Source organism: Salvia splendens, chromosome 11 (genome assembly GCF_004379255.2).
Source record: "Salvia splendens isolate huo1 chromosome 11, SspV2, whole genome shotgun sequence".
Taxonomy (NCBI): Eukaryota; Viridiplantae; Streptophyta; class Magnoliopsida; order Lamiales; family Lamiaceae; genus Salvia; species Salvia splendens.
The window spans coordinates 12,524,425-12,546,393 of NC_056042.1; the positions used below are offsets into that span (position 1 = coordinate 12,524,425).

The following is a 21,969-nucleotide window of genomic DNA, read 5'->3' on the forward strand; positions in this document are numbered from 1 at the left end:
TTGTTAGAGATTTTTATTAGATTAAAGAATATATTATGGAATTTTTATACTGAGGGCTGCGGAAACATGGTTTTACTATGAAGTAAATGTACTATAGTATGAAAAAACATTTTATGAATTATATAAAATATGAATGATAATATAAAGAGATCACTCTATATTAAAAATTATTCATTCTATGTAGATATTTATTCATCAAAACCATCAGATTAGTTCATCCATCCAAAACGTAATTTGAATAGCCTAACTACTTCATTTATTATGAAACTATATTCATCGAAACAGAAAATATATTCATCTAAGAAAAATATAAAGAAGTTAAAAAACTGAGACAATACATCAAGACATCGTGACGAAAGATATCTTGTATTACTTTTTCTTCTGCATCTCCTTAATCTTTTTGCAATTTCTTGCATCATGATTACCAACCTCGCCGCATTCGGCACATTTACGACCAGGCTTTGCCTTCATCTTCATAGCTTGCTCAAGGCTTGTAAGAGGCCGTCTTCCTGAACCATTGGTTTTGACAACGTCGGGAGGATGGACATCTATTTCACTAGGTGCTTGAGAGAGAGAGGCCACACGTGAGTGAGAGGGGGAATGAAGCCGCCACTCGTCGGCGAAGGCATAGATAGGCACTGGAGAGAGATGCAGTGAGCGAGATGTAGAAGATGGATAAGAGAGGTTTTAATCGAAAGTTTTCCATTTCTAGGGTGAAGTTATTTCATTATAAGATGAAATACAATTATTATAAGATGAAGTGATTGAAACGACGACAGTGTAGCAGCGGCAGTGGTGGCACACTACATTGGTTCATTTTGAGCGAGAGAGAGGGGGGATGACCGGTGGCCTGCCGCCACTCGCCGGCGAAGGCAGAGGCACGAGAGAGAGCGAGGCAGTGAGCGAAGGATTGTTCGATCAGACGTTTGCTGCATCCGGAAAAATTAAGATGCGGGAGAAGGATTGTTCTATTTTTTCATTGAGACAGAGATTGCAATTTGAAGGAGAGCTTGTTGAATATCACGATGGAATGGAATTGGAGATTTAATTGATGGAATGGAATTGCAGAATAATCGCGATGGACTGGAATAACAGTATAATCTTTGCCATATTCACATGGCTTGAATTATGGAAAAGGTGATAACCGCTCAAGTTAAAATTACAAAAGAATCCCCCAACTATATATTTTGAAATATTATAATATAATTAGGCAATATTTAATAATATTTGATTGAATTAATTATGACCACAAGATTATAAAAATAGGTGGACAAGATTTGGTCTCTAGTTCGGTCATTAAAATTAGTTCGACATTGAATACAATCCTATATATATATATATATATAGATAGAGGAGTGATCAAATACAAACCCCTATCTATAATACAAACTACAAACTTTAGTCCTACACACTCCTTGTAAGTAATCAACAGTTAGCAATGAAATTCATATGTCAATGTCAACGCCTAGCAATGGAATTCATATGTCAATGTCAACGCCTAATACAAATTTTGTCACTGGAGGAATGTCAACGCCTAATACAAATTCTGTCACTGGGGGGAATGTCTTTGTCAACGCCTAATACAAATTTTGTCACTGGGGGAATGTCAACGCCTAATACAAATTCTGTCACTGGGGGGAATGTCAACAATGTCAACGCCTAAAGTTTGTATAGTTTGTATTATAGATGGTTTGTAGATTATCATGACTATATATATATATATATATATATATATATATATATATAGGGTCCTGTTAGGTTGAGATTATTTAGCTAAATTGAGAAATGAGATGCAATCTCAGCCACTAATCCACAAGATTAACGAAATGTCAACAGCTATCACATTATGTCAACACGGGGGTATAAGTGTCATTTCATGTTTTAATGTGTCGGATTGTTGACATAGCTTGTATGTCTAGTTGACATAACTTATAATTGTTGTTGACATGGTTTCAATGTGCAGTTGACATGGCTTGTACGTGTAGTTGACACGATATGTACCGTAGTTGACATGACATGTCAATATTCTATACAATCTCATCTACCAAATTGGTATTTTATGGAGTTGTCTTACGAAGCTCAAGGTATGTTCTCATGCTAATTCCACAAATGTCAGCAAAAAACATCACATAATGTATTCATAAATTTCAAAGAAATGTCACTAGCAACGCAAATGTCAATATGTCAACAGACCTCCAAAGGCACCTACAAAATGTCATCCTAAATTTTCATCTTCAATTCACAATGTCAACAAACCAGCATCTCCTACATTTCAACATGTCAACAGCAAATGTCTACAACTGAAGTTTCAATATAATGTCAACAGCAAATTTGTTCACCCAAAAACCAACAGCCAATGCCGCAGATTTTCAACAATAAAACAACATCCGAGAAACGCCGCAGAGACAGAATCAACGCTCAACTCTCCGCAAACTCATCCCTAAATCGCTCAACTCTCTGCAAACTCATCCCTAAATCTGAAAAGGTATTTTCCCTTCTTTCTCTGTCTCTCTCGAATCGAATCAAAATTCTCACTGAATTGACTGATTCCGATCAATATAGATGGACAAGGCGGTTCCATTGGGGCACGTGGTGGATCACGTGAAGGAGCAGCGGCAGAGGGCGAAGGAGGCGAGCAAAATCAGCAGCGGCGTGCCGAGCGAGATCGACGAGGTAATCGTCGATCAGATTGAAGAAGGATCGGAGCAGATCAAGTCGTCGATCTATTGCGACGATCGGCCGGAGCTCTTCGCGGAGATCGGGAGCGCTCTGAAAGCGCTGGAAGCCACCATTGTTGAAGCCAACATCTCGAAGCACACACACCAGCACCCTCACAATCCCTAATTAAAATATGAAATTACCATTCTGTCCTTTTATAATTAATTAATCTAAAAATATTTTTCATGTGGCAAATTCAGGACCACTCATTTAATAAAAATGAGTGGCTGAGATTGCATCTCATTTCTCAATTAGCCTAAAAAATCTCAATTGATCATGGATATATATATATATATATATATATATATATATATATATTAGTTTGATTTAATCCCACAAATTTAGGAATCAAGAAACTAAAATACACAATTTATTATATGCATATTACTATAATATATACATACACGCATATAAAACTTAACACATACATATGTATATAAATGCACAAAAGGTAATACTCCCTCCGTCCCATAGTAGATGACACACTTGAAGAATGACACGGGATTTTAGGAGATGTTATTTTGTGTGTTAGGTGGAAAGAGAAAATAGTATATTTATATTCATGTGAGAGGAAGCTTTTTTCATAAAAGGAAGTGTGACATCTTTTGTGGGACAAACTAAAAAGGAAAGTGTGATATCTATTATGGGACGGAGAGAGTATTATATAGTTTTATATAATCTCACAAATTTAGGAATCATGATGTATGATCAACTAAAATACACTATTTATTATATGCATATTATAACATATATATTAATAGTATTATAGGGAAATGGCTAAAATTATGGAAAGATTAGTTGGAATTATGACATATTGGGAGGAGAGAAGGAAAATATATATCGATGGCTAAAATCATGGAAAGATTAATTGAAAAATTAATTGAAACTAAAAAGAGATGGTTCATACTTAACACACGTATAAAAAGGTAATACTATACAGTTTTATATGATCCCACAAGTTTTGGTGATTTGGTTTGTATATGCTTGTATAGTTTAAAAGATAGTATGAAAACATAACAACTAACAAGGCAAAGACATAAGCTGGGCCGGTCCTGGGTTTATAAAATAGCCCACCCTCTCAATATACACACATAGATATATCACCATCTGCATCAACTGTGTACTCAAACCTTGCTCATTTATGTCAGACAAGAATCTGTTCAAAAAGCCTACCAAAATACGGAGAGCGTTAAAAGGCACCAAAGCACCACGGCCATCTCCCTCCAGGCCGGCCGGTGGGTTCAAGTCATCACAAAAGTTCAAGCTTGTGCAGAGAAGCAACTCCGAGCCATGGCTCTGGAAGCCCGGTTGCGATGTGATGATGGCGGCTGATGATGATGACGACGACGACGACGTTGGAGTCCTTTACCGCCCGAGTACATGTACCAATATTTTTTCCACCCCGGAAAATTTACTGCCCGGAAACTCTTCTGAGGTAATCTTCATTTTCTTAATTAAAAAAAATATATTCTTTTTTTTTATACAAGAGAGGGCATAGCCTTAAGAAAATATTACAGTTTATCCGGCTAGAAAATATGCAATTCTCAATCGATCGCTCAATAACAAGTTTTGTATCTCAAACGGTGGCTAATCATGCAAATACAAACTTGTATCTTGATCTGACGACGAACATGCCACGTAATCCGCAACCGAAAATATTATTGCCTTTTCATTTGTCGATCATTTGAAAAAACGTCAAATAAATGCTTCGTAGTTTTATTTTATTGAAAAATGTATAGATATTTTATTTAAAGAAAATTATTGATTTGACTCCAATATTTTTAATTGTCAAACAATTAGCCAATAAATGTTTTCTGAATTTTTATTCTTTTTCTTTTAGTGGGCCTTTTAATTGGTTATTTTGTCCCTTGGCCCTTCCCCATTTGAAGTTCTACATATGATTATAAAATACTATAAATCACAAGATGACACTATGGTGACTGATCCTCTTTTAATTAATGGATGTCCCTATATTAAGGTCCATATTTAATAAGTATAGTATTCAAGTATACTAGGATTTATTTTTCTTGAATTTGTTTAAAATTCATTTGATAATAAACATGCACCAAATATTATTTGCAGAGGTACAACATGGATACGAAGGTGGTGATCAATGTAACCGTGGAAGGAAGCCCTGGACCAATCAGAACGATGGTTAAATTAGGATCAAACGTTGAGGATATAATGAAGCTTGTAATGAACAAGTATAATGAAGAAGGAAGAACCCCTCAAATGGATAAAAAATCATATTCAGCCTATGAACTTCACTACTCTTATTTCAGTCTTCAAGGTAACAAACTCCCTTGTTTTCAATCTTTACTTATTCTTCAAAACACATACTAGTATATTATATATACACACATCACATTCCCTACTTATATGAAAATTTGGAAGTCATCAATAACATTAGTAATAATTCATAATCTATAATATAGTCCTAAATTTATCAAGATTGAATGTGGATGTAACATGTTGGCAGGGTTGAGCAAGTCGGATTTGATCGGTGATGTTGGGAGCCGAAGCTTCTATCTTCACAGGCGTAGCAGCGCTGATGTAACTTCCAATCAGCTGGAGGCGTTGCCGCTTCCTTTCCTTCCAACATTCCTCAATCGAAAGATTACAAAGCTCATGCGAAAAACACGAAAACTCTGCATAATCTTAGGTTGCTTCCCCTCAGCCTGATATTATGTACTCCTCATCCTATATACTATCATTATAGGAGTATTATGTAATCCATTTCTGTTTAGACTAAATTCAGAGTGTGTATTCAAACAAAAGGACAAATGGTGTTAGAGTGGGTGAACAATTGCAATAAACGAATTGCAATGAAGAGCGAAAAGAACAAGTGCTCAACATGTTTCAATTGCCTCACGTTGCACAAGATTCATTCACATTTGATAGCACAAAGTTAAAGAAATAATAAGCCAAAAAGAGTTCATAAAAGGCTTCATTATTTGGAAGCCCGACCGGATGGAATTAAATTCATGAATAATACTAGTAAGTTTTATGAACTGGACCACTCTTGGTATAAGATATTAATTACTTAAAGTTACGGACTTAAATGAATTAATGTTTATTTAAATCTTAAACGTGGAAAATACTTAAATGAAATTATTCATAATTTTGGTCTAGGGCGGGTGGTCAATATTGTTTACGGTAGTCACAGAAATTAATATTTTATAGGATTGAAATAAAATTGAGGCTCAAATTTAATTGGTTGTAATTTAATATGTGAGGCCTAGTCTAACCTCCATGGTTCCTTGGTGTGACCTAATGTGACTTTATAAATAGGAGACAAGATGTGAGATATAAACCCTAGCCTCCTACCGTGTAATTTTTGTCCCCCTATCCTCCACAAGAACAATTTTGAATTCTCGTATTACACGCACACATTTGGGTTTTGTCTACTATGTTCTTCAAGTTCTATTGGTATTATCTGATTTTTCCCAATTACATTTGGAGTTAGGGCACAAATAAGAAGATTCACGGTAGAACATGAAGAAAAGTACATGGAGTAGTCGCAAGTCATCAACGATCCTTTGAAGAATCAAATCTGTAAGTTATATATTCCGTAGAATTCGTGTTTATGATTTATTTTCTATGCATGAATTTATTGCGTTCTTGGCATGCAATGCTGATATACTTGGGGATTGAATTAATCCAATAATCACCAAAATATATTCTCTTCGTAAATTTATTTTATTTACAATTCTTCCTGAAAACCCCATCATCGAAGCCCTAAGTACTAGAAGTGTGTGAGGTTTAAAGGGTGGGTCGTTGAACCGGTTTAGAAGCTAACTGAAAGCATATTGCACTACCTAGCGGGTGTAATAGGTTAGAGAGCAAATCCTAGGAAACGTGATTGGCTTATTCTAGGTGTATGATTCCCCTTAAAACCACATATGACCCCTAGAACATACAATTGAGTAAGGAAATAAGAAACATAGAATATCAACCTTAAACAAATTAGGAGTAGTTCTTAATCTCAAGTTTGTTTTCTCGATTTCTTCTTTTAGCATTTGCAAACGTTCAAATCAAATGAATTTACTGCTTCATTTGGTTGTTATAGATTTTTCAGAAACTATCCTCCACGTGGCTTTGATACATATTTGACAACATTGCATGTTTGTTCTCTTGTTGATACGCTCGGATTTTGCATTATTTTAAGGTCATTATTTGGTCTGTTTGAGTATCAAAGTTGCATTACATGCTCGGATTTTACATTATTTTAAGGTCATTATTTGGTCTGTTTGAGTATCAAAGTTGCATTACATGTCCATTATTTACATATTAGATCTATTTTGGTATTTTGACGTGTTTTGTGAGAAATGTGTAAAATAGAGACGAAAAATGACATAAAATGTCAAAATCTGGAAGCTAGAGAAGAAGTGCAACCCAGCGGTCGTTGAAAGTTGCACAAAGAGATCAGAACATTTCTAGCGGTCCGTTTGGCCCATCTCAGCGCCTCTCTGGCCTGTTCGCACATAACAACCTCACAGTTCAATCCCATTTTGCCGATGATTCTGAAGTTCAATCATTTGGGGAGCCTCCAGGGCTCCTCCCTCTCTACTCCCTAAACCCTATATACCGTTCTCCTCATTTCGGAAGAGCTTCATGTTGATTCAAACGTCGTGCAGTGCAGTCAAAGTTGGCGGGAATTTAGGCGAAAATTTAAGGAAGGGAAGAAAATATCATTTGTGAAGCTAAATCTTTTCCATTCCTTATAGGCCACGAAATTTACCTTCTTCAAACCCTTTTCAAGCCTATAAATACCCCATAGCCTAATTTATAATATCAACCCATTCATAGCTTCCCTTTGGGGAGCCTCCAGGGCTCCTCCCTCTCTACTCCATAACCTAATTCTTCCATCAGTCTTGCAGATTGAAGCAAGACAAGAGGATACTGAAGACTTCAAGATTCAACCTTGGTCTTGTTTGTTTATTTCATGTCTCGTACTTTAACTATTTTTTTAGTTCATCTGTCTATAGGTTGCTAAACAATAGAATTTTGAGGATTGATAGTAATTGAATTTTATGTATTTTTTTTAAAATACCTCCTTTATAAGGGAGGAAATTACAAATAAACTCCTAAACTAAAGATAGGAGGAAATTACAACTGATGTCAAGAGGGCTCGAACTCGGCACCTCATGCAATAATGTCTAAGCTCCTTGTCGCTGGGACAAAGGCTCTGGACATGTAGTTCTTTTTATGTTAAATGTTTAAAACTCGTTGCACTTGATTTTTCCTAAGCTTTTGTTCGACTAATTGGCCGTTACATTGATTGTTGTTAATCACTTATCGGTGATAGCTTTGATTGGTTTATCTTATGTATTCGTACAAGAATTGTGACATGAGTATTAATGAATGATATGGGGAAATCGTTGTAAAACTTGAGTCAGATGAACGCAGAACTAATTAGAATAACTAAAGGGTTAGTGAAATCATTATCCTTGAAATTCCACTATTTTGCCTGGTTCTATCTGATTTGTCGTTATGCTTTCTTTCTTTTACTTTATTTATTTCTGTTTAGTTACATAATTTCAAACTCAAAAACTTTGTTTTCTATTCCCTAAGTTCGATATCCCGGTACTGGCCTTTTGCTATACTATTTCTACCTTGTATACTTGCAAGTAGTTATAGTGCTATGAAGTGAGTAGGAGAGCGTGTGCTATTGATATATCACAAACCCCTAGGTCAAGAGGATTCGCTAGATCATAGGGTCTAGGAGATCGTGGAACCTTCATAATTCGGTCGTTGGACACACACTTTTCCCGCTTCAAAACCTCAACCCACTACACTATTGGCTAGTATAGGGAAGTAAAGTATCGATCCCACGAGGACGGATGAGTTAGCATGCATTTGGAGGGTTTTGGGAGGGTTTGACTACTGCCACACAACAAGTGGATCGAGAATTTTAAACTACAGGGTCACGAGAATTAAAAGCACTCAAGTACTAACTAACTACTAGACCTAAGAAACAATAAGAACACGTACGCATACATGATTCGAGACTTGAAATTAACTGCAGAGGGTTTATCAAACTACTGGGTCAAGTAAAAAAAATTTCCTAAAACAGTGAGACTACAAAGCAAGAAAAAGCAGTGGGATAGATTCCCGATTTAGCTACTGTGACAGGTAAAGCTGCAAAAGCAAACAAACAACGGATCTGGATCTAACTACCAACGATTTTCATCTTCTTCAACAAATAAACATGACCATGAACAAAACAGAGCAACAAAAACAGAGCAAACTCAGATCGAACGTCAAACATTATGATTAAGCAGAAAACTATCAGATCTAAACTACCATGTCAAGTAAATCAAAAGCAACAGACATAGCCATGCAGATCCAACAAGTACGTATCAGATTCATCTCTCGAAACCACAATCCACTCCAGATCCAATCGATCCAAACTCAACAACACCCAGGTCCATATCCATCCACTCCGATTCAAACAATTTCTCAACAAACAAACTCAGATTCAACCAACCTCAACTCCAATTAAACAGTCAATTACGAAAAGCATCCAAAATCAGTAAAACCAACATCAAACATCAGAAACAAAAGTAAAACAGAAAATAGAAACTGCGATAACCACGGAAATAAGGTTCAAACACAAAAGCAGTCGTCGAGCTTCCGGCAAGGAAGTTCACGTCGAGATTAAACGATAGAAAATAAAAACAAATTGTATCTTCGCCCTCGTGAGGACGGTGTTACACCACAGAGACTAACTATCGCCAAGCCTGCCCAGAATCTCCCATCGGTGCCAAGTGCGTGTGAAGTGAGCTAAGACTAGAAAATGAAACTAAGGAGACTAAGAGTGAAAGATAAAAAGTGATGTAAAAGGCTCTCTCTTCAAAAGGGGTCGTCCCTTTATATAGGCACGGATCCCTATGGCACTCCTTCTTCATAATTTGTGTTTTTTTTCCCTTGATTCTTATACTTGCTCCTTTGTTTGTATTCTGCCAGCGTTTCTTTTCATTTCCTCGGTCTGGTAAATTGCTGCCGTTTTCAATTCATTTTCCTCCTTTTCCTCTGCCCCTGGTAATTTGTATGCGCTTCCTGGGTTCGGCAGATTTTACATGCACCTGAACTTACAAACACTTATTAGTTCACTGAATTTACAGAATTTAACCCCATAACCAATTCATGAAATGAGCCTTATCAAATTGCTCACACTTAAACCATACTTGTCCTCAAGTATGAAAGATAAAATAAAAGAAATAAGGCAAATTTCAATGCATGGTTATCACTTGACTGACTTTACGGAAAAAGAAAAGACTTAAACTCCTAGACCTAGACGCAAAAAGACTTAGACAAATAAAAAGACACAAACAGACATACAGAAAACAACAAGACAAAGGAAAACACATCGACACATAAATGCATAAACTGGTATTATTTTCTAGCAGCCGTCCCCACAAGATTAAGGTCAATCCAAACATCTACAGCCTCAGATTCCTCCCCCTCCCTTCTTCTATCTGGTCAGGTTGTCAGATCGTCAAGATAGCCTTAGTTCTTACCTTCTGTTGGATTCACTCGATCACTCATTCCTCACCAGGGATGTTAGTATCATTCGCTCATCATTTTGTCATATCATCGATGCCTTGAGTTCTATTGACACATAAAAAGTTCCTTAAGGTCTTTACTTGGGCTGTAATGGGGCCAGGGGATTGTAGCATGTATAGGTGAGAATCCTAGGGGTCCTAAGTTCAAGAAGTATAATTGAAAACACACTGCGGACATGTGAACTTAAGGACAAAATTTGGAAACAACCTCCCTATGTACAATTCTAACTTCCCAAAATTTGGAGATGTTCCCTGGCCAATTAGCCTTATTCCCTACTCTTACATCACATGCATACCAAAAATTGAATCAGGCTTGAAGCTCCGAGACATAAACCTCTTAGGCTGCATCAATCCTCGCCCTGCACTAGAAATAACGAAGCATGTGTGGAAACAAACATAACATGAACTAAAATCAGCAGTTTCAATATACAAGTTTCAGGACCGATGCTCACGATCCGGCTATGAACCGGCTACGTGTGAGCCTAAATCTTGAGATAATGGATTGATTTCGCCGATGCTCACGAACCGGCTACGTGTGAGCTGTCGAAAAGCAGCTCTGACACGACAAGACCATCTAACCTGCCGCTACTCACCTTTGAATAAGTTTGGGGTGGAGAAGAAGATGCGGCAAGTTGACAAAGCACTCACCTTTGTGATTCCATCTATGGCGACGGTCATTTCCGAAATAGTACGGTGACCATCTTCGGATATCGTAATTGATAGAAATCCATGTGTTTCATCTTAAAATCAACTGGTGATAGAAGGAGTGGCCCATTAGAATTATATAGTGGTTTCAAGTCTATGTGAACACCGATGTGGGATAGTTGTAATATACTTATTTTAGTTTCAATTGCCAACAGTAATTGCTCTGCTGTGGCAACTCGCGGAACCACAAGAGTTGGGTTGCCTTCTTCCATCGGAGCGTGTATGATTGTAGCCATATTTGGCGAATTTAAGGACTGGTTTGACAACCAAATACCTGAAAAATTACGAGAAAAATGTGTCTGCAATTTTTTTTTCACTTGATGCACTCCATGAGATCGAGAGGTATGGCCTGGAATATTTAAAAGTTGTAAGGGTTTCTTCTGCTGCAAAAAAAGGATACCCAATTCTTAATTATTGATGAACGCACACAAATACATCGACACAGGCAGTGGCGGACCTAGTAACAACCCATGAGGGGCTTAAGCCCCTCCCAACTTGTTTTTTTTAAATATTTCTATTTCAAAATTCTAAAAATTTTTCAGAATGTGTCTTTAGCCCTCTCCAGTTTAAGGCCTTTGAAGTCTAAATTGTTGAGAGATTAATGAGAAGGAGGGGATGAGATTTAAAATTGCAGAGAAAAACTTAAAACAATGGCAGCCGACGGAGAAAGTGTATCTGGGAAGAAGACTGAGAAACAATCTAATCATGAGCTCCGTATTATTTAAAACTGACATTTTGCGTTAGTCTACATTCTGCATTCAAACTTGTATAAAAGAAGTACTTTTATATCTGCTTCATTCTCTTTCTTCACTAAATACATAAAACAACACTTTATAAAATTCCATTACGCTAAAAGAAGAAGTCATCTTTATTAGGATGAAGGGAATATATCGATAAAAAATTTACTATGAAGCCCCTCCCATAATTTATTCCTGCGTCCGCCACTGGACACAGGTGGGCCATACCCGATGAAATCTGCCCAAGATTCATAACTGTGCCTTAACCAAAATGGAAAAGTGAACGGGTCGTCAATATATAAGTTTCAGATTAAACTCTCTTGAAAAAGACTAACTGAATGGCAAAAAATAAATTCGAGATCATACAGTATTAGTATGCATAAAGAATGGTGATAATATCATTAACCTCCACTTGATACAGACTAGGATACAAGGTCCTTCATCAATTTGAGGAAAAAACCATCTCCACTTGGCACCGAAGAAGTTGCAGAATCAGTAGAGAATCCGTTTTCACGCATTTCTTCCATGAATGCTCTTGCCTTGTGAACATCATTTTGCTTTATCATACTCTCGACGATGACATTGTATGTTACACGATTAGGTCCACAGCCAAGATTCAAACGTTTTACCTCCTCCAAAGACCCTTCTTGACAAAATGAACCAATGATCATAGTATATATATGAGCATCAGGTTGTACACCTTTTGATGGAAGTTGATTGAAAAGATGTCTTGCCATGCCATGTTTTCCGTGTTTGCATAATCCATTTACGAGAGCACCGTACGTGAGGGGTAAATCCTTTATCTTCAATCAGGCGCAACAATGAAAAAGCCTTATCCATCTCTCCATTGCTACACAGCACATCCAACAATATAGTATAAGTATGCACATCCAAACATATCTTGGAATTGGCCATTTCATTCAATAAGTCTCCAACATCAGTATGCGCATTATATGTGACAACATTAGGTAAAATAAAATACCTTTGCTGATCATCTTAGGTATAAGTTGCAAAGCGCCGTACCCATCATTCCACCCTGACACAACCCATCAATTAATGTGCTACCGGTGATGACATCGTATGTTACTTGAGTAGGCCCACAACCACGATTCTCCATCTCTACTACCAAATGTTTTACTTCATCAATCTCCTCAATCCTACACAGCCCATACAACAACATATTGTAAGTACACAAGTCAGGACACACACTTGTTGGTCTTCCATATCCTCGAAAAGTTTCCAGCCCTCAGCAAATCTACTCATACTAAATAATCTGTGTTATTATAAGTATGGTTATCTCGCACCAAGCCTTTATTTGGAATTTCAAGAAAAAGAAGCCAAGCTTCATCCACGCATCCCTTCTTGCAATATCCATATAAGCCATTATTGCTAACAATATTAGGCTTTAAGCCTATCTCTACCATGGAATCAACTAACTGTTTTGCTCTATCTATTTCACCTTTCATACAAAATCCCTCAAATAAGTGTATTATACGTGACCACATTGGGACAAATGTTTTTGTTGCGTCATAATTTCCAATACATTTAAAGCCTCGTCCATCTTCCCTTCCTTACAATATGCATCGATCAATATACTGAAAGTATGCACATCCAGAGATATCGTTGAATTGGCCATTTCATTCAATAAGTCTCCAACATCAGTATGCCTACCATTGTCACATAGTCCCTTAATCATGGTAGTATATGTGACAACATTGGGTAAAATACCCTTGCTGGTCATCTTAGGTAGAAGTCGCAAAGCATCGTCCACATTTCCACCCTTACACAACCCATCAATTAATGTCCTATAAGCCTAAATGTTGGGTCTCCACCCACAACTTTCTAATCTATGAACCCAATTGTAAGCTGCAATGACTTGTCCAGTTTTGCATAACCCATCTATCAAGTGCAGAATCATAACACTATTAGGCTCGCAAACTTTTAAATCCAGAATTTTCTCGAATAATTTCACAGCTACCGCATCCTTGCCCTCTAAAAACAATCATTTAATGAGAGGGCTGATTGTCGCAGTGTCACGACAATCATTTAGTTGTCAGCCATAGTTGAGTGAACGCGGGGTTTTTACTTTAAAAAGGCCGGAGTCACTAAATACTTTTCATTTCATCAAATTGATTGCGCAATCACATAAACATCATATACCATATCTAATCGTATGTGAACCAGGAATGTGGCCACATTCCACGACGGTCACTGGACCGGCTAACTCGAAAGCTAGCACACAGTCCCATATGTGTACACTAGTCCGAGTAGGGTTTGCGGCCCTACTTGGACCCGAATTCGATTTAACATATTTGGCATAGCCAACAGATAGGAAATCATAACATAAAACGTGGCATGACAACTCATTCAAAATATGTTCACGTTTTCACATAAAATCACTTTTTGAAATAAAAGCCCACCTCGTTTGCTTAAGCTTTCAAATAAGTGTCCCTCGACTTGGTCTCACTTAACGTGCGATGACGCCCCTTTATAAAAAATAAGTATACTTAAATTAGACTTAAGAAATTATTTACTTAGTGTGCATGCATTCCTAAGCATGTGATCATTTTTCTTTCTCTTTTCCTAATTCCATAAAAGTGTATTAATTAAATCAAGCTATTTAGTTTAATTGGGAATTTCAAATTTTTTTGTGATCATTCATTAAATTCCGGAAATAAATTTTAACGTCGCGAAGTTACGTAGCGGCTATCCATTATTTAATCGGATTCATTAGGAAAACTTATCGACTAAATTAGACTTTTAGTCATGCGTGTATTTTAATTAGTAGCCCATTCCATGATTTATTTTATCATTAGTCCATCCTAAATTAAATTTTCTTAAACATAAAATGGGGTTAAATTAGTAAGGTTCAATTAATTGTTGGCTCAGCTCTATTAGGTTCATGGTCCAAAAGAAAATAAGCCTACACTATGGCTCCAATTAAAAGGCTGGCCATAATAAAAAGAAAAGGTTTTAGGCCCAAATTCAATTTTAATTTATGGCCCACAAATTTTAATTTCAGTGGCCCAATTCACTTATACTCCCATTTGGAAAAAAGAAACAGCCCCCCCCCCCCCCCCTCTTTTCTTTTCCAGCTCGTCGCCCCCCTCTTTCTCTTCTTTTTCTTCTTCCAAGTAATCCTTGATCGCGGTCGGCCGGTGCCGTCTCTCTCCCTACCATCGGCACATCTTACAGCGCCTCCTGCTCAAATTCCGGCCAGCGACGAGCCGCCGCCACCGCCGACGACTCAAGCGGCATGAAGTCGGCATAGCAAGCGTCGTCGACGGCCTGGTGGAGTCAGCACAGCACCGCAGGCGTCCGCTGCTGTTTCAGGGATCTCGCCGCAGGACTCCCTCCGCCGGCGCCGTCTTTTCGCCGGTGGAGTTCCTTACTCCTCCGTCTCCTTTCGGCATCTCCGAGGCAGCCGTTATACTGCGAGGGACGCGAGTTTTCTCCGTCCAGCGCCGGCGCCTTCCCGTCGCCCCCGCCGCCTCGCTGGTTGTCCGGCTAAGCACCGCCACCCTGGAGTTCTCCACCCCTCGGCGTCGTCGGTTCATCGCCGGGGCAGCCCCCTCCTCAAGCTAAGTTCATCCCTAACTTGTTATCTAGCTAATGCATTTTTTAGTAGAAATTATGTGGGAGTTTGCTAGTCAGTTGTCTGGAAGCTTTCTGCATTAGTTGAGATTCATTGGTTGAGATTCGTTTCTGCATTTGGTTGTTTATCGGAGTGAGTTAGCCCTTCCAACTCCACTTGCTACTGTTATAACTCTAAGCGACAGTCCATAAATATTTTGGGCATTACTTGATTGTTGTGGTTGCCACTATGATGTTTATACAGTTATCCTCCTATGTTCTTGCCTAGCTCGATACTGTGAAATAGAGGCAGGGTGTGCTAGTGGTTCATACATGAATCTATATGCTATATAAGCGTGACTCTAGCTTGTTGGAGGAGTTACCTGCTGAACACAGCTCTTAATCTCAGTTTCCTTGGCTCTTAACTCCTTACGTTGCTTGTAAAATTTGAGGTGTGTGAGAGGGTTTTTAAATAGGTAGAGGGTGTGCTTATGGGAGGTTTAAAAGGACTCCTAGTCCTTGATCCTCCTTTTGCAGCCTTCTACCTAGGACAATTTGGTGCTATTTGGAGTACTAGGTCCTTCAGTATTAACTCCACCTTGTCCTCACATGGTTGCCTAGTACTTGGCCATTTATTTGCTTGTTTGCTTGTAGCTAATGAGGAAATAAGTGCTGCTATGAGTGTAACAGCATCCAATCCACTACGCGTCCCGCGACGGGCGCGCGTTTCATTTCGGAGGGACGGAACCGCCGCGGGACGCGTTGCAGCGACGCGTTCAGTCCCTATCCCGTCTCCATGCCGTCCCGTAGCCCCCGACGCAGGACGCGATGCCGCCAGTGTTGTTAGGGTCGCGGGGCTCACCGGGTCGATGAGGTGAAAATTTGGGTCGCGGGTCGACAGGGTCGAGAGACCCACAAATCTAGGCTAATTTTTTTGCCTTTTAATATTAAATAAAATAAATATATTGCTCTAATATTTATAATATATCAAATAATATAAATGTAGACGCAATTCATGTGAATAGAGATAAAGTGGAAAATAGAAATGATCAAAATATCAAAACAGTTCATAAGTCATAACACAATAAATAATTGAAACTATTGTCTTAAAATATCAAAACAAAGGAATATATGAAGGGTGTCAGCAAAAGATCTTTGAATTGTTTATTTGTTTAGGAGTGAAGAGGCCGAAAAAGTGTAGAAAGTAGGTTTGAAAAGTTTGAGATAGTCAGAAAACATGTGAGAGATTTGAGAAAATCAGAGATAGCATGTGTTTAGGGCGACCCAGGCGACCCTGTATCTCGATCAACCCAGCCATGTTGGGGCGGTGATGGTCTCGACCCAGGCGACCCGTCACGCCGCGCCACGCGCTGAGGCGACGTGGCGAGCTCTCGATGCATGCGTGACGCCCACTCGCTGGCCAGCGAGTGGGCGTCGTCACGATGACACCATAATTCAATTTTTTAATTCGAATTTTAATAAAAAAAATTGAAACGGTAATGTTACCGTTTTTTTTGCCGTTTTTCAAAATTTTTTTAATTTTTTTTTATTTCTTTACTCTATAAATATTTCTATTTCATACTCATTTCACACACAAACACACATCTATTCCTCTCAAATCATCTCTATATCCACTCCAATTTCCATCTCAAATCAACTCAAACTAATGAATCCTTTTGAGCAAATGCGACAAATAATGGAACAATCACTTGAAGAAGATCGACGCCGAGAGGCGGAGGAAGCCGCGTCGCCCCCACGACGCTCCTGGACGTACATCCACCGTAACCGGGAGGAAGCCGCCGCAAGGTTAGTACGCGACTACTTCTGCGATAACCCGATTTGGGGAGATACCTACTTCCGTCGCCGTTTCCGCATGAGGAAACCGCTATTTCTCCACATCGCGAATACTTTGGCGGCCCGGGAAGAATTCTTCCGAGAAGGGTTCGACGCGGTCGGCCGTCCCAGCCACACGACGCTGCAGAGCTGTAATGCAGCAATCCGACGAATTTCTCCGGAGGCCAAGCACGACCGATTGTCAGTTCCTCCTCGACCTGCACGAACAAGTGCACGGATTCCCCGGGATGCTTGACAGTGTCGATTGCATGCACTGGCAATGGAAGAATTGCCCGATGGCGTGGAGGGGGTCCTACGCGAGCGGCCACAAAAGCACCCACCCAACCGTTGTACTCGAGGCTGTTGCCGACTACCGGCTTTGGATCTGGCACGCGTACTTCGGGGTCCCTGGCTCGAACAACGACGTAAACATGCTCCACCAGTCCGACCTCTTTATCGAAGTTTTGGATGGTAAAGCGTCGGCCATCAACTTCGTCGTCAACAACCGGCTGTATAAAATGGGGTACTATCTCGCCGACGGCATCTACCCGAAGTGGCCGACCTTCGTGAAGACGTGCAGCAGGCCTGCGAACCCAAAGCAGACTCTTTTTGCGCAGAAGCAGGAGGCTGCTCGCAAGGATGTGGAGAGGGCGTTCAGGGTTCTCCAAGCGCGCTTCAACATCATCAAAGCCCTGGCTCGTTCGTGGTTCATGGAGAGCATGGTCGACATTATGTATACGTGCATAATCTTGCACAACATGATTGTCCAAGACGAAGGACCCGAGGCGGGAAATTGGTTCGACCCCGAATCCCCCAGAAGCTCAACCGCAAGTAGTCCGTCGCGAAGTGGAGCGCATCCGTCTATACAAGAACGGTTGTCTATTCGGGCAAGGACACGCGACTCTAGCGCCCACGCCTAACTCTAAGAGGATCTAATTGAGCCCATTTGGGAAAACTTTGGCGGAGAAAATTAAATTATGTCATTTTTATTTTTTTAGGATTTTAATTATGTTTTTTTTTCTATTTTTTTTAATTTTAAGTTGTAATGTTGTTTTAATTTTAATGAAGTGTTTTTTTAATTGAATTTGTGGGGAAAAAATAAAAAAAATGAAATTGAATGAATAGTAATTTAAGGGACGGTTAAGGGACGGAGCGTTGCAGGTTCCGTCCCTTAGTTAAGGGATGAAGTAAAAAAGTACAGTGAGGCCATCAAATAGTAGTTTAAGGTACAGTTAAGGGACGATATAGAGACAGTGTCTTGGATGACCTAAGGTTTTCTTTGTCAGGTTTGACTTGGTTTATTCTGCTCCCTTTGCTGCGTTAGGCAGCTCTCGGCTGGTGTGGGAAGGCTGGAGGAGGCACTACCATTTCAAGTTAGTCTTGAGCTCCCCTTGGAAAGGTGGTGTTGTCCTTTTTCCTCAATTGCTCTCCTACTTGCTTACTTTGCTTTGTTAACTTTTGGCAATCTAATTGGTTTATTTACTTTGTTACATTTGTTTTTTGTAGGGGTGGGGGAGAATACTTGGCTGGAAAATGGCCTTCCGCGACACGGCCCGTTGCCTCGACCCGTCGGACCGATAGAAGACACGGTTGAGTGTGGTGTGGCCTGGCTCGGGGGAAGAAATAGATCCCCAACGTTTTTTTTCTCTTTAGCATTCTTATGTATATTTCCTTTTCGTACTCTAAAACATCGCTTTGGAATGTAATACATTGTATATTATTTACTTAAGGAATAACGGTCACATTTCCATGTTTATTCGATCTTGAAATAAATGAGTACGTATTCACTCTAAAATCATACTTTACTTTCTCGTTATTCCTAGATCGTTATTCGCCATTAATCAAACAATTGAACGTAAGCCTTGTGTATTTTTCGTGTTTTAAATAGTTAGAAAAAGGCATTCGCGTCGCGCTCTTTACCTATTTTATAACGTTAAGGAAATTTACATCGTGGTCATTACACGCAGCATCTGGTAACCACTCTTAAAAAAGAAGGCCGCAATAGCAAAACCAGAGTTTATATCTTTCAAGTGACAGCAATAGTTAACCGCAATATAGTGTAACAATTAACAGGGAATCACATCCGAAGCATTTCATCGAACACATTGAGGGCAAAAGAATACTGCTCAATCTTTACACTAACACTCATAAGATTGTTGTACACTCGAATAGAAGGCTCAGGCTTCATCTGTCCAAACAATTTAATGGCACCATCTAATTCTTTAACAGTACTCAAATCTATTGTGCGCCGCTTAGGTTGAAAAGCCTTGGAAGAGAAGAGAGAGGATGGAGGAGAGATAATACCCGTTTTATTCGAGCATAGATTGAGAAATCTTCTCCATGAATGAGATCGATTGCAGATACAGCAGCCCTTCTGAGATTTAAAGTGAGAAAAGGAAAACAATTGGGAAAGAGACTCTTCGTTTTTCACTCCCTTAGTCCCCCAAAGATGGTCTCGTTTTGACCGAGCATGACTTTTAAGAAATTTAATAAAAAGTGCGTTAAAAAGAGTGAAATATGGATCCTACTTTTATATATTAATTTTATAATAACATGTGAGTATGAATGAGTTAGTGGAATATGAGATCCACTATAAAAAAAAGTAAAAAGTAAAATGTTACAAATTTTTTAGGACATACGAAAATGGAAAAATGGGAAAATCTTAATGGAACGGAGGGAGTATAAGATATGGGATTATGGAGGCAGATTAAAATACACTGGTCGGTTTTTGATTAAAATGCAACCGAATACAGTATTAGATAAGATTAGTCATAACCATGGCTGACCAAACGAATGAAGTTCCAAATTATTGCATTCGTGTTTCCACAAGACCATTTGTCTACGTTGATCAATCTAGATGTAAGCATAATGGTCATTACCTAAAAATGGCATCAAATGTTGATCATTATTTTTTAGGGAGCATGGTTGTTGTCCAGCTGATTATAATCATTTAAAATTTCATAGTAATCAGCGAGAATACTGTATTAGTAACATGCATAAGTAGAAGGGTTTTATTAAAGCTATTTACACTTTCAATTATATATACCAAACGGTTCACGTGTATTTAAAATTATATGGCCTTATCATATATTATAATTTTCCCAATTAAAATTATTTTAAATATACCAAACGGTTCACGTGTATTTAAAAATGTCCTACACTATTCGCAATATTCTAAACTTTCAATTTTGTATCTTAATCTAGCATCCGTTAAATATTGAAGGATTAAAATTTAAACCCTTCATTGAGTTGATTTGGTAAGAACACCATCCAGACTAGTGTTGCCCATGGTTCATGAACCGGCGGTTCCGATTTTAGGAAATGTGGAAACGGAACCGAATCGTGAGGCTTTTTCACGGTTTCGGTTTTCGTTAAAAAACCGGCAGTTTTGGTCAACAAACCGCCTGACCACCAAACCGTGAAACTGCCGGTTTTCACGGTTAACCGCCGGATTTCGCGGTTAACCATCGGTTTCGGTCAAAAACCGCCTGCAAAAGCTGATCCGTGGCTACCAAAAGCTTAACTCCTCGAACACCTCGCCAGAACCGACGGTTCGGTGGCGGTTTCGGTTCGTAAAATTTGGAACCGGAACCGGCCCTGATTCAAAATATGACGGTTCCGGTTCAAGAAAAATGTCACGATTCCGGTTCGGAATCGGAACCGGCAGTTACGGTTCCGCGGTTAATCACCGGAACCGAAAACCTTGGGCATCTCTAATCCAGACTCACATTTTGCCATTTATGTCTGTCCTACAATAAGAGTCACATTTCACTTTTACCATAAAATCAATATAAACAAATTGATCCCATATTCCACTAACTCGCTTCTCTCACATTCTATTATAAAATCAACATAAACAAATTGATCCCATATTCCACTAACCTTTGCAATCCAATATTCTTTACATTTTTTAAAATCCGTGCCTAAACCAAATATGACTCCTGCTGAGGAGTAATTCATAAGATACTATGTCAATGTGGTCTACGCTCAGTATGGGTATAATAGCATCCTTATTATATTAATGAACAATATAAATATGTATTTGTTTGTACATGGACGTGATCAGATGCAAACTCTAAATATTGTACAAACTCCAAACTATAATTGACAAAATAATAACAACAAAAAATATCAACACAATGTCAAATGCTATGCTCAGTGGCGGACCTACATATTAGGGTGGGGGCCACTGGAACCCTCACCAATTTTCAGATTATGTATATATATTACATAGTAAATTTTGAATTGTTGTAGAGTTCAAGTGGTTGTGTAGTTAGTTAAAAAATCTTGAGCTCTTTGTTGGCCAGAGTCGAATCCTACAAGTGTAATATTTTGTTTTTCTTGTTTAATTATTTTTTATTACTCATTTTTCTTGTATTATTTGATTTGGAACCCCCAGTGTAAAATTACTGCGTCCGCCACTGGCTATGTTGATATTGTGTTAAAACTGTGTTGACATTTTTTGTTGTTATTTTGTCATCTGTTGACATTTACTAATGGTCCAAATCATAGTTTAAAGTTTGCATTTTATCAGTACTTTGTTTATATATTTGTACATGTATATGTAAATGGTGGTAGACACGTGAAGAGAGCAAGCTCCTTTTTGAAGCAAAAATGCAAGAGTTAAGAGTGTGAAGGGAAGAAGGTGGTGCGGTGCAGGGACAAAGTGGCTTGAGCTAGCGTTATTAACGGCTTTCTTTGGATTGATGTTTATTATTATATGTTTAATTTTGTTGATGATCAATCCAAGAATTTCGAGATCCTTATCAGGAGCATAAGCTGAGAAGATTCTTTGAACTGAAGCGAAACCCTTTAAATACATGATGTTTGTTGCT

General features: G+C 38.7%; 2 protein-coding genes and 1 pseudogene across 2 annotated transcripts; 2 read left to right on the forward strand and 1 right to left on the reverse strand.

The window, feature by feature from the left end:
- Positions 1-2,356: 2,356 nt before the first annotated feature.
- LOC121754444 (transcription factor bHLH51-like) lies at positions 2,357-2,844 on the forward strand. Its single transcript, XM_042149805.1, has 2 exons — positions 2,357-2,485; positions 2,563-2,844. The coding sequence occupies exons 1-2, from the start codon at positions 2,357-2,359 to the stop codon at positions 2,842-2,844; spliced, it is 411 nt and encodes a 136-aa protein (XP_042005739.1).
- A 933-nt stretch (positions 2,845-3,777) lies between these two features.
- LOC121755110 (uncharacterized protein At4g22758-like) lies at positions 3,778-5,550 on the forward strand. Its single transcript, XM_042150402.1, has 3 exons — positions 3,778-4,153; positions 4,801-5,008; positions 5,198-5,550. Exons 1-3 carry the CDS (start codon positions 3,860-3,862, stop codon positions 5,398-5,400), a joined length of 705 nt encoding a protein of 234 aa, XP_042006336.1. The 5' UTR covers positions 3,778-3,859; the 3' UTR covers positions 5,401-5,550.
- Positions 5,551-12,133: 6,583 nt separating this feature from the next.
- On the reverse strand, positions 12,134-13,884 carry LOC121754984 (annotated as a pseudogene).
- Between the last annotated feature and the right edge of the window lie 8,085 nt (positions 13,885-21,969).

Excerpts from the sequence above, each read along its gene's own strand:
- LOC121755110 (XM_042150402.1), top strand. The coding sequence starts at position 3,860 with ATGTCAGACAAGAATCTGTTCAAAAAGCCTACCAAAATACGGAGAGCG. Across the intron at positions 4,154-4,800 it reads TGCCCGGAAACTCTTCTGAG|AGGTACAACATGGATACGAA; the intron begins GTAATCTTCATT and ends TATTATTTGCAG. Across the intron at positions 5,009-5,197 it reads CTCTTATTTCAGTCTTCAAG|GGTTGAGCAAGTCGGATTTG; the intron begins GTAACAAACTCC and ends ACATGTTGGCAG.
- LOC121754444 (XM_042149805.1), top strand. The coding sequence starts at position 2,357 with ATGCCGCAGATTTTCAACAATAAAACAACATCCGAGAAACGCCGCAGA. Across the intron at positions 2,486-2,562 it reads TCATCCCTAAATCTGAAAAG|ATGGACAAGGCGGTTCCATT; the intron begins GTATTTTCCCTT and ends CGATCAATATAG.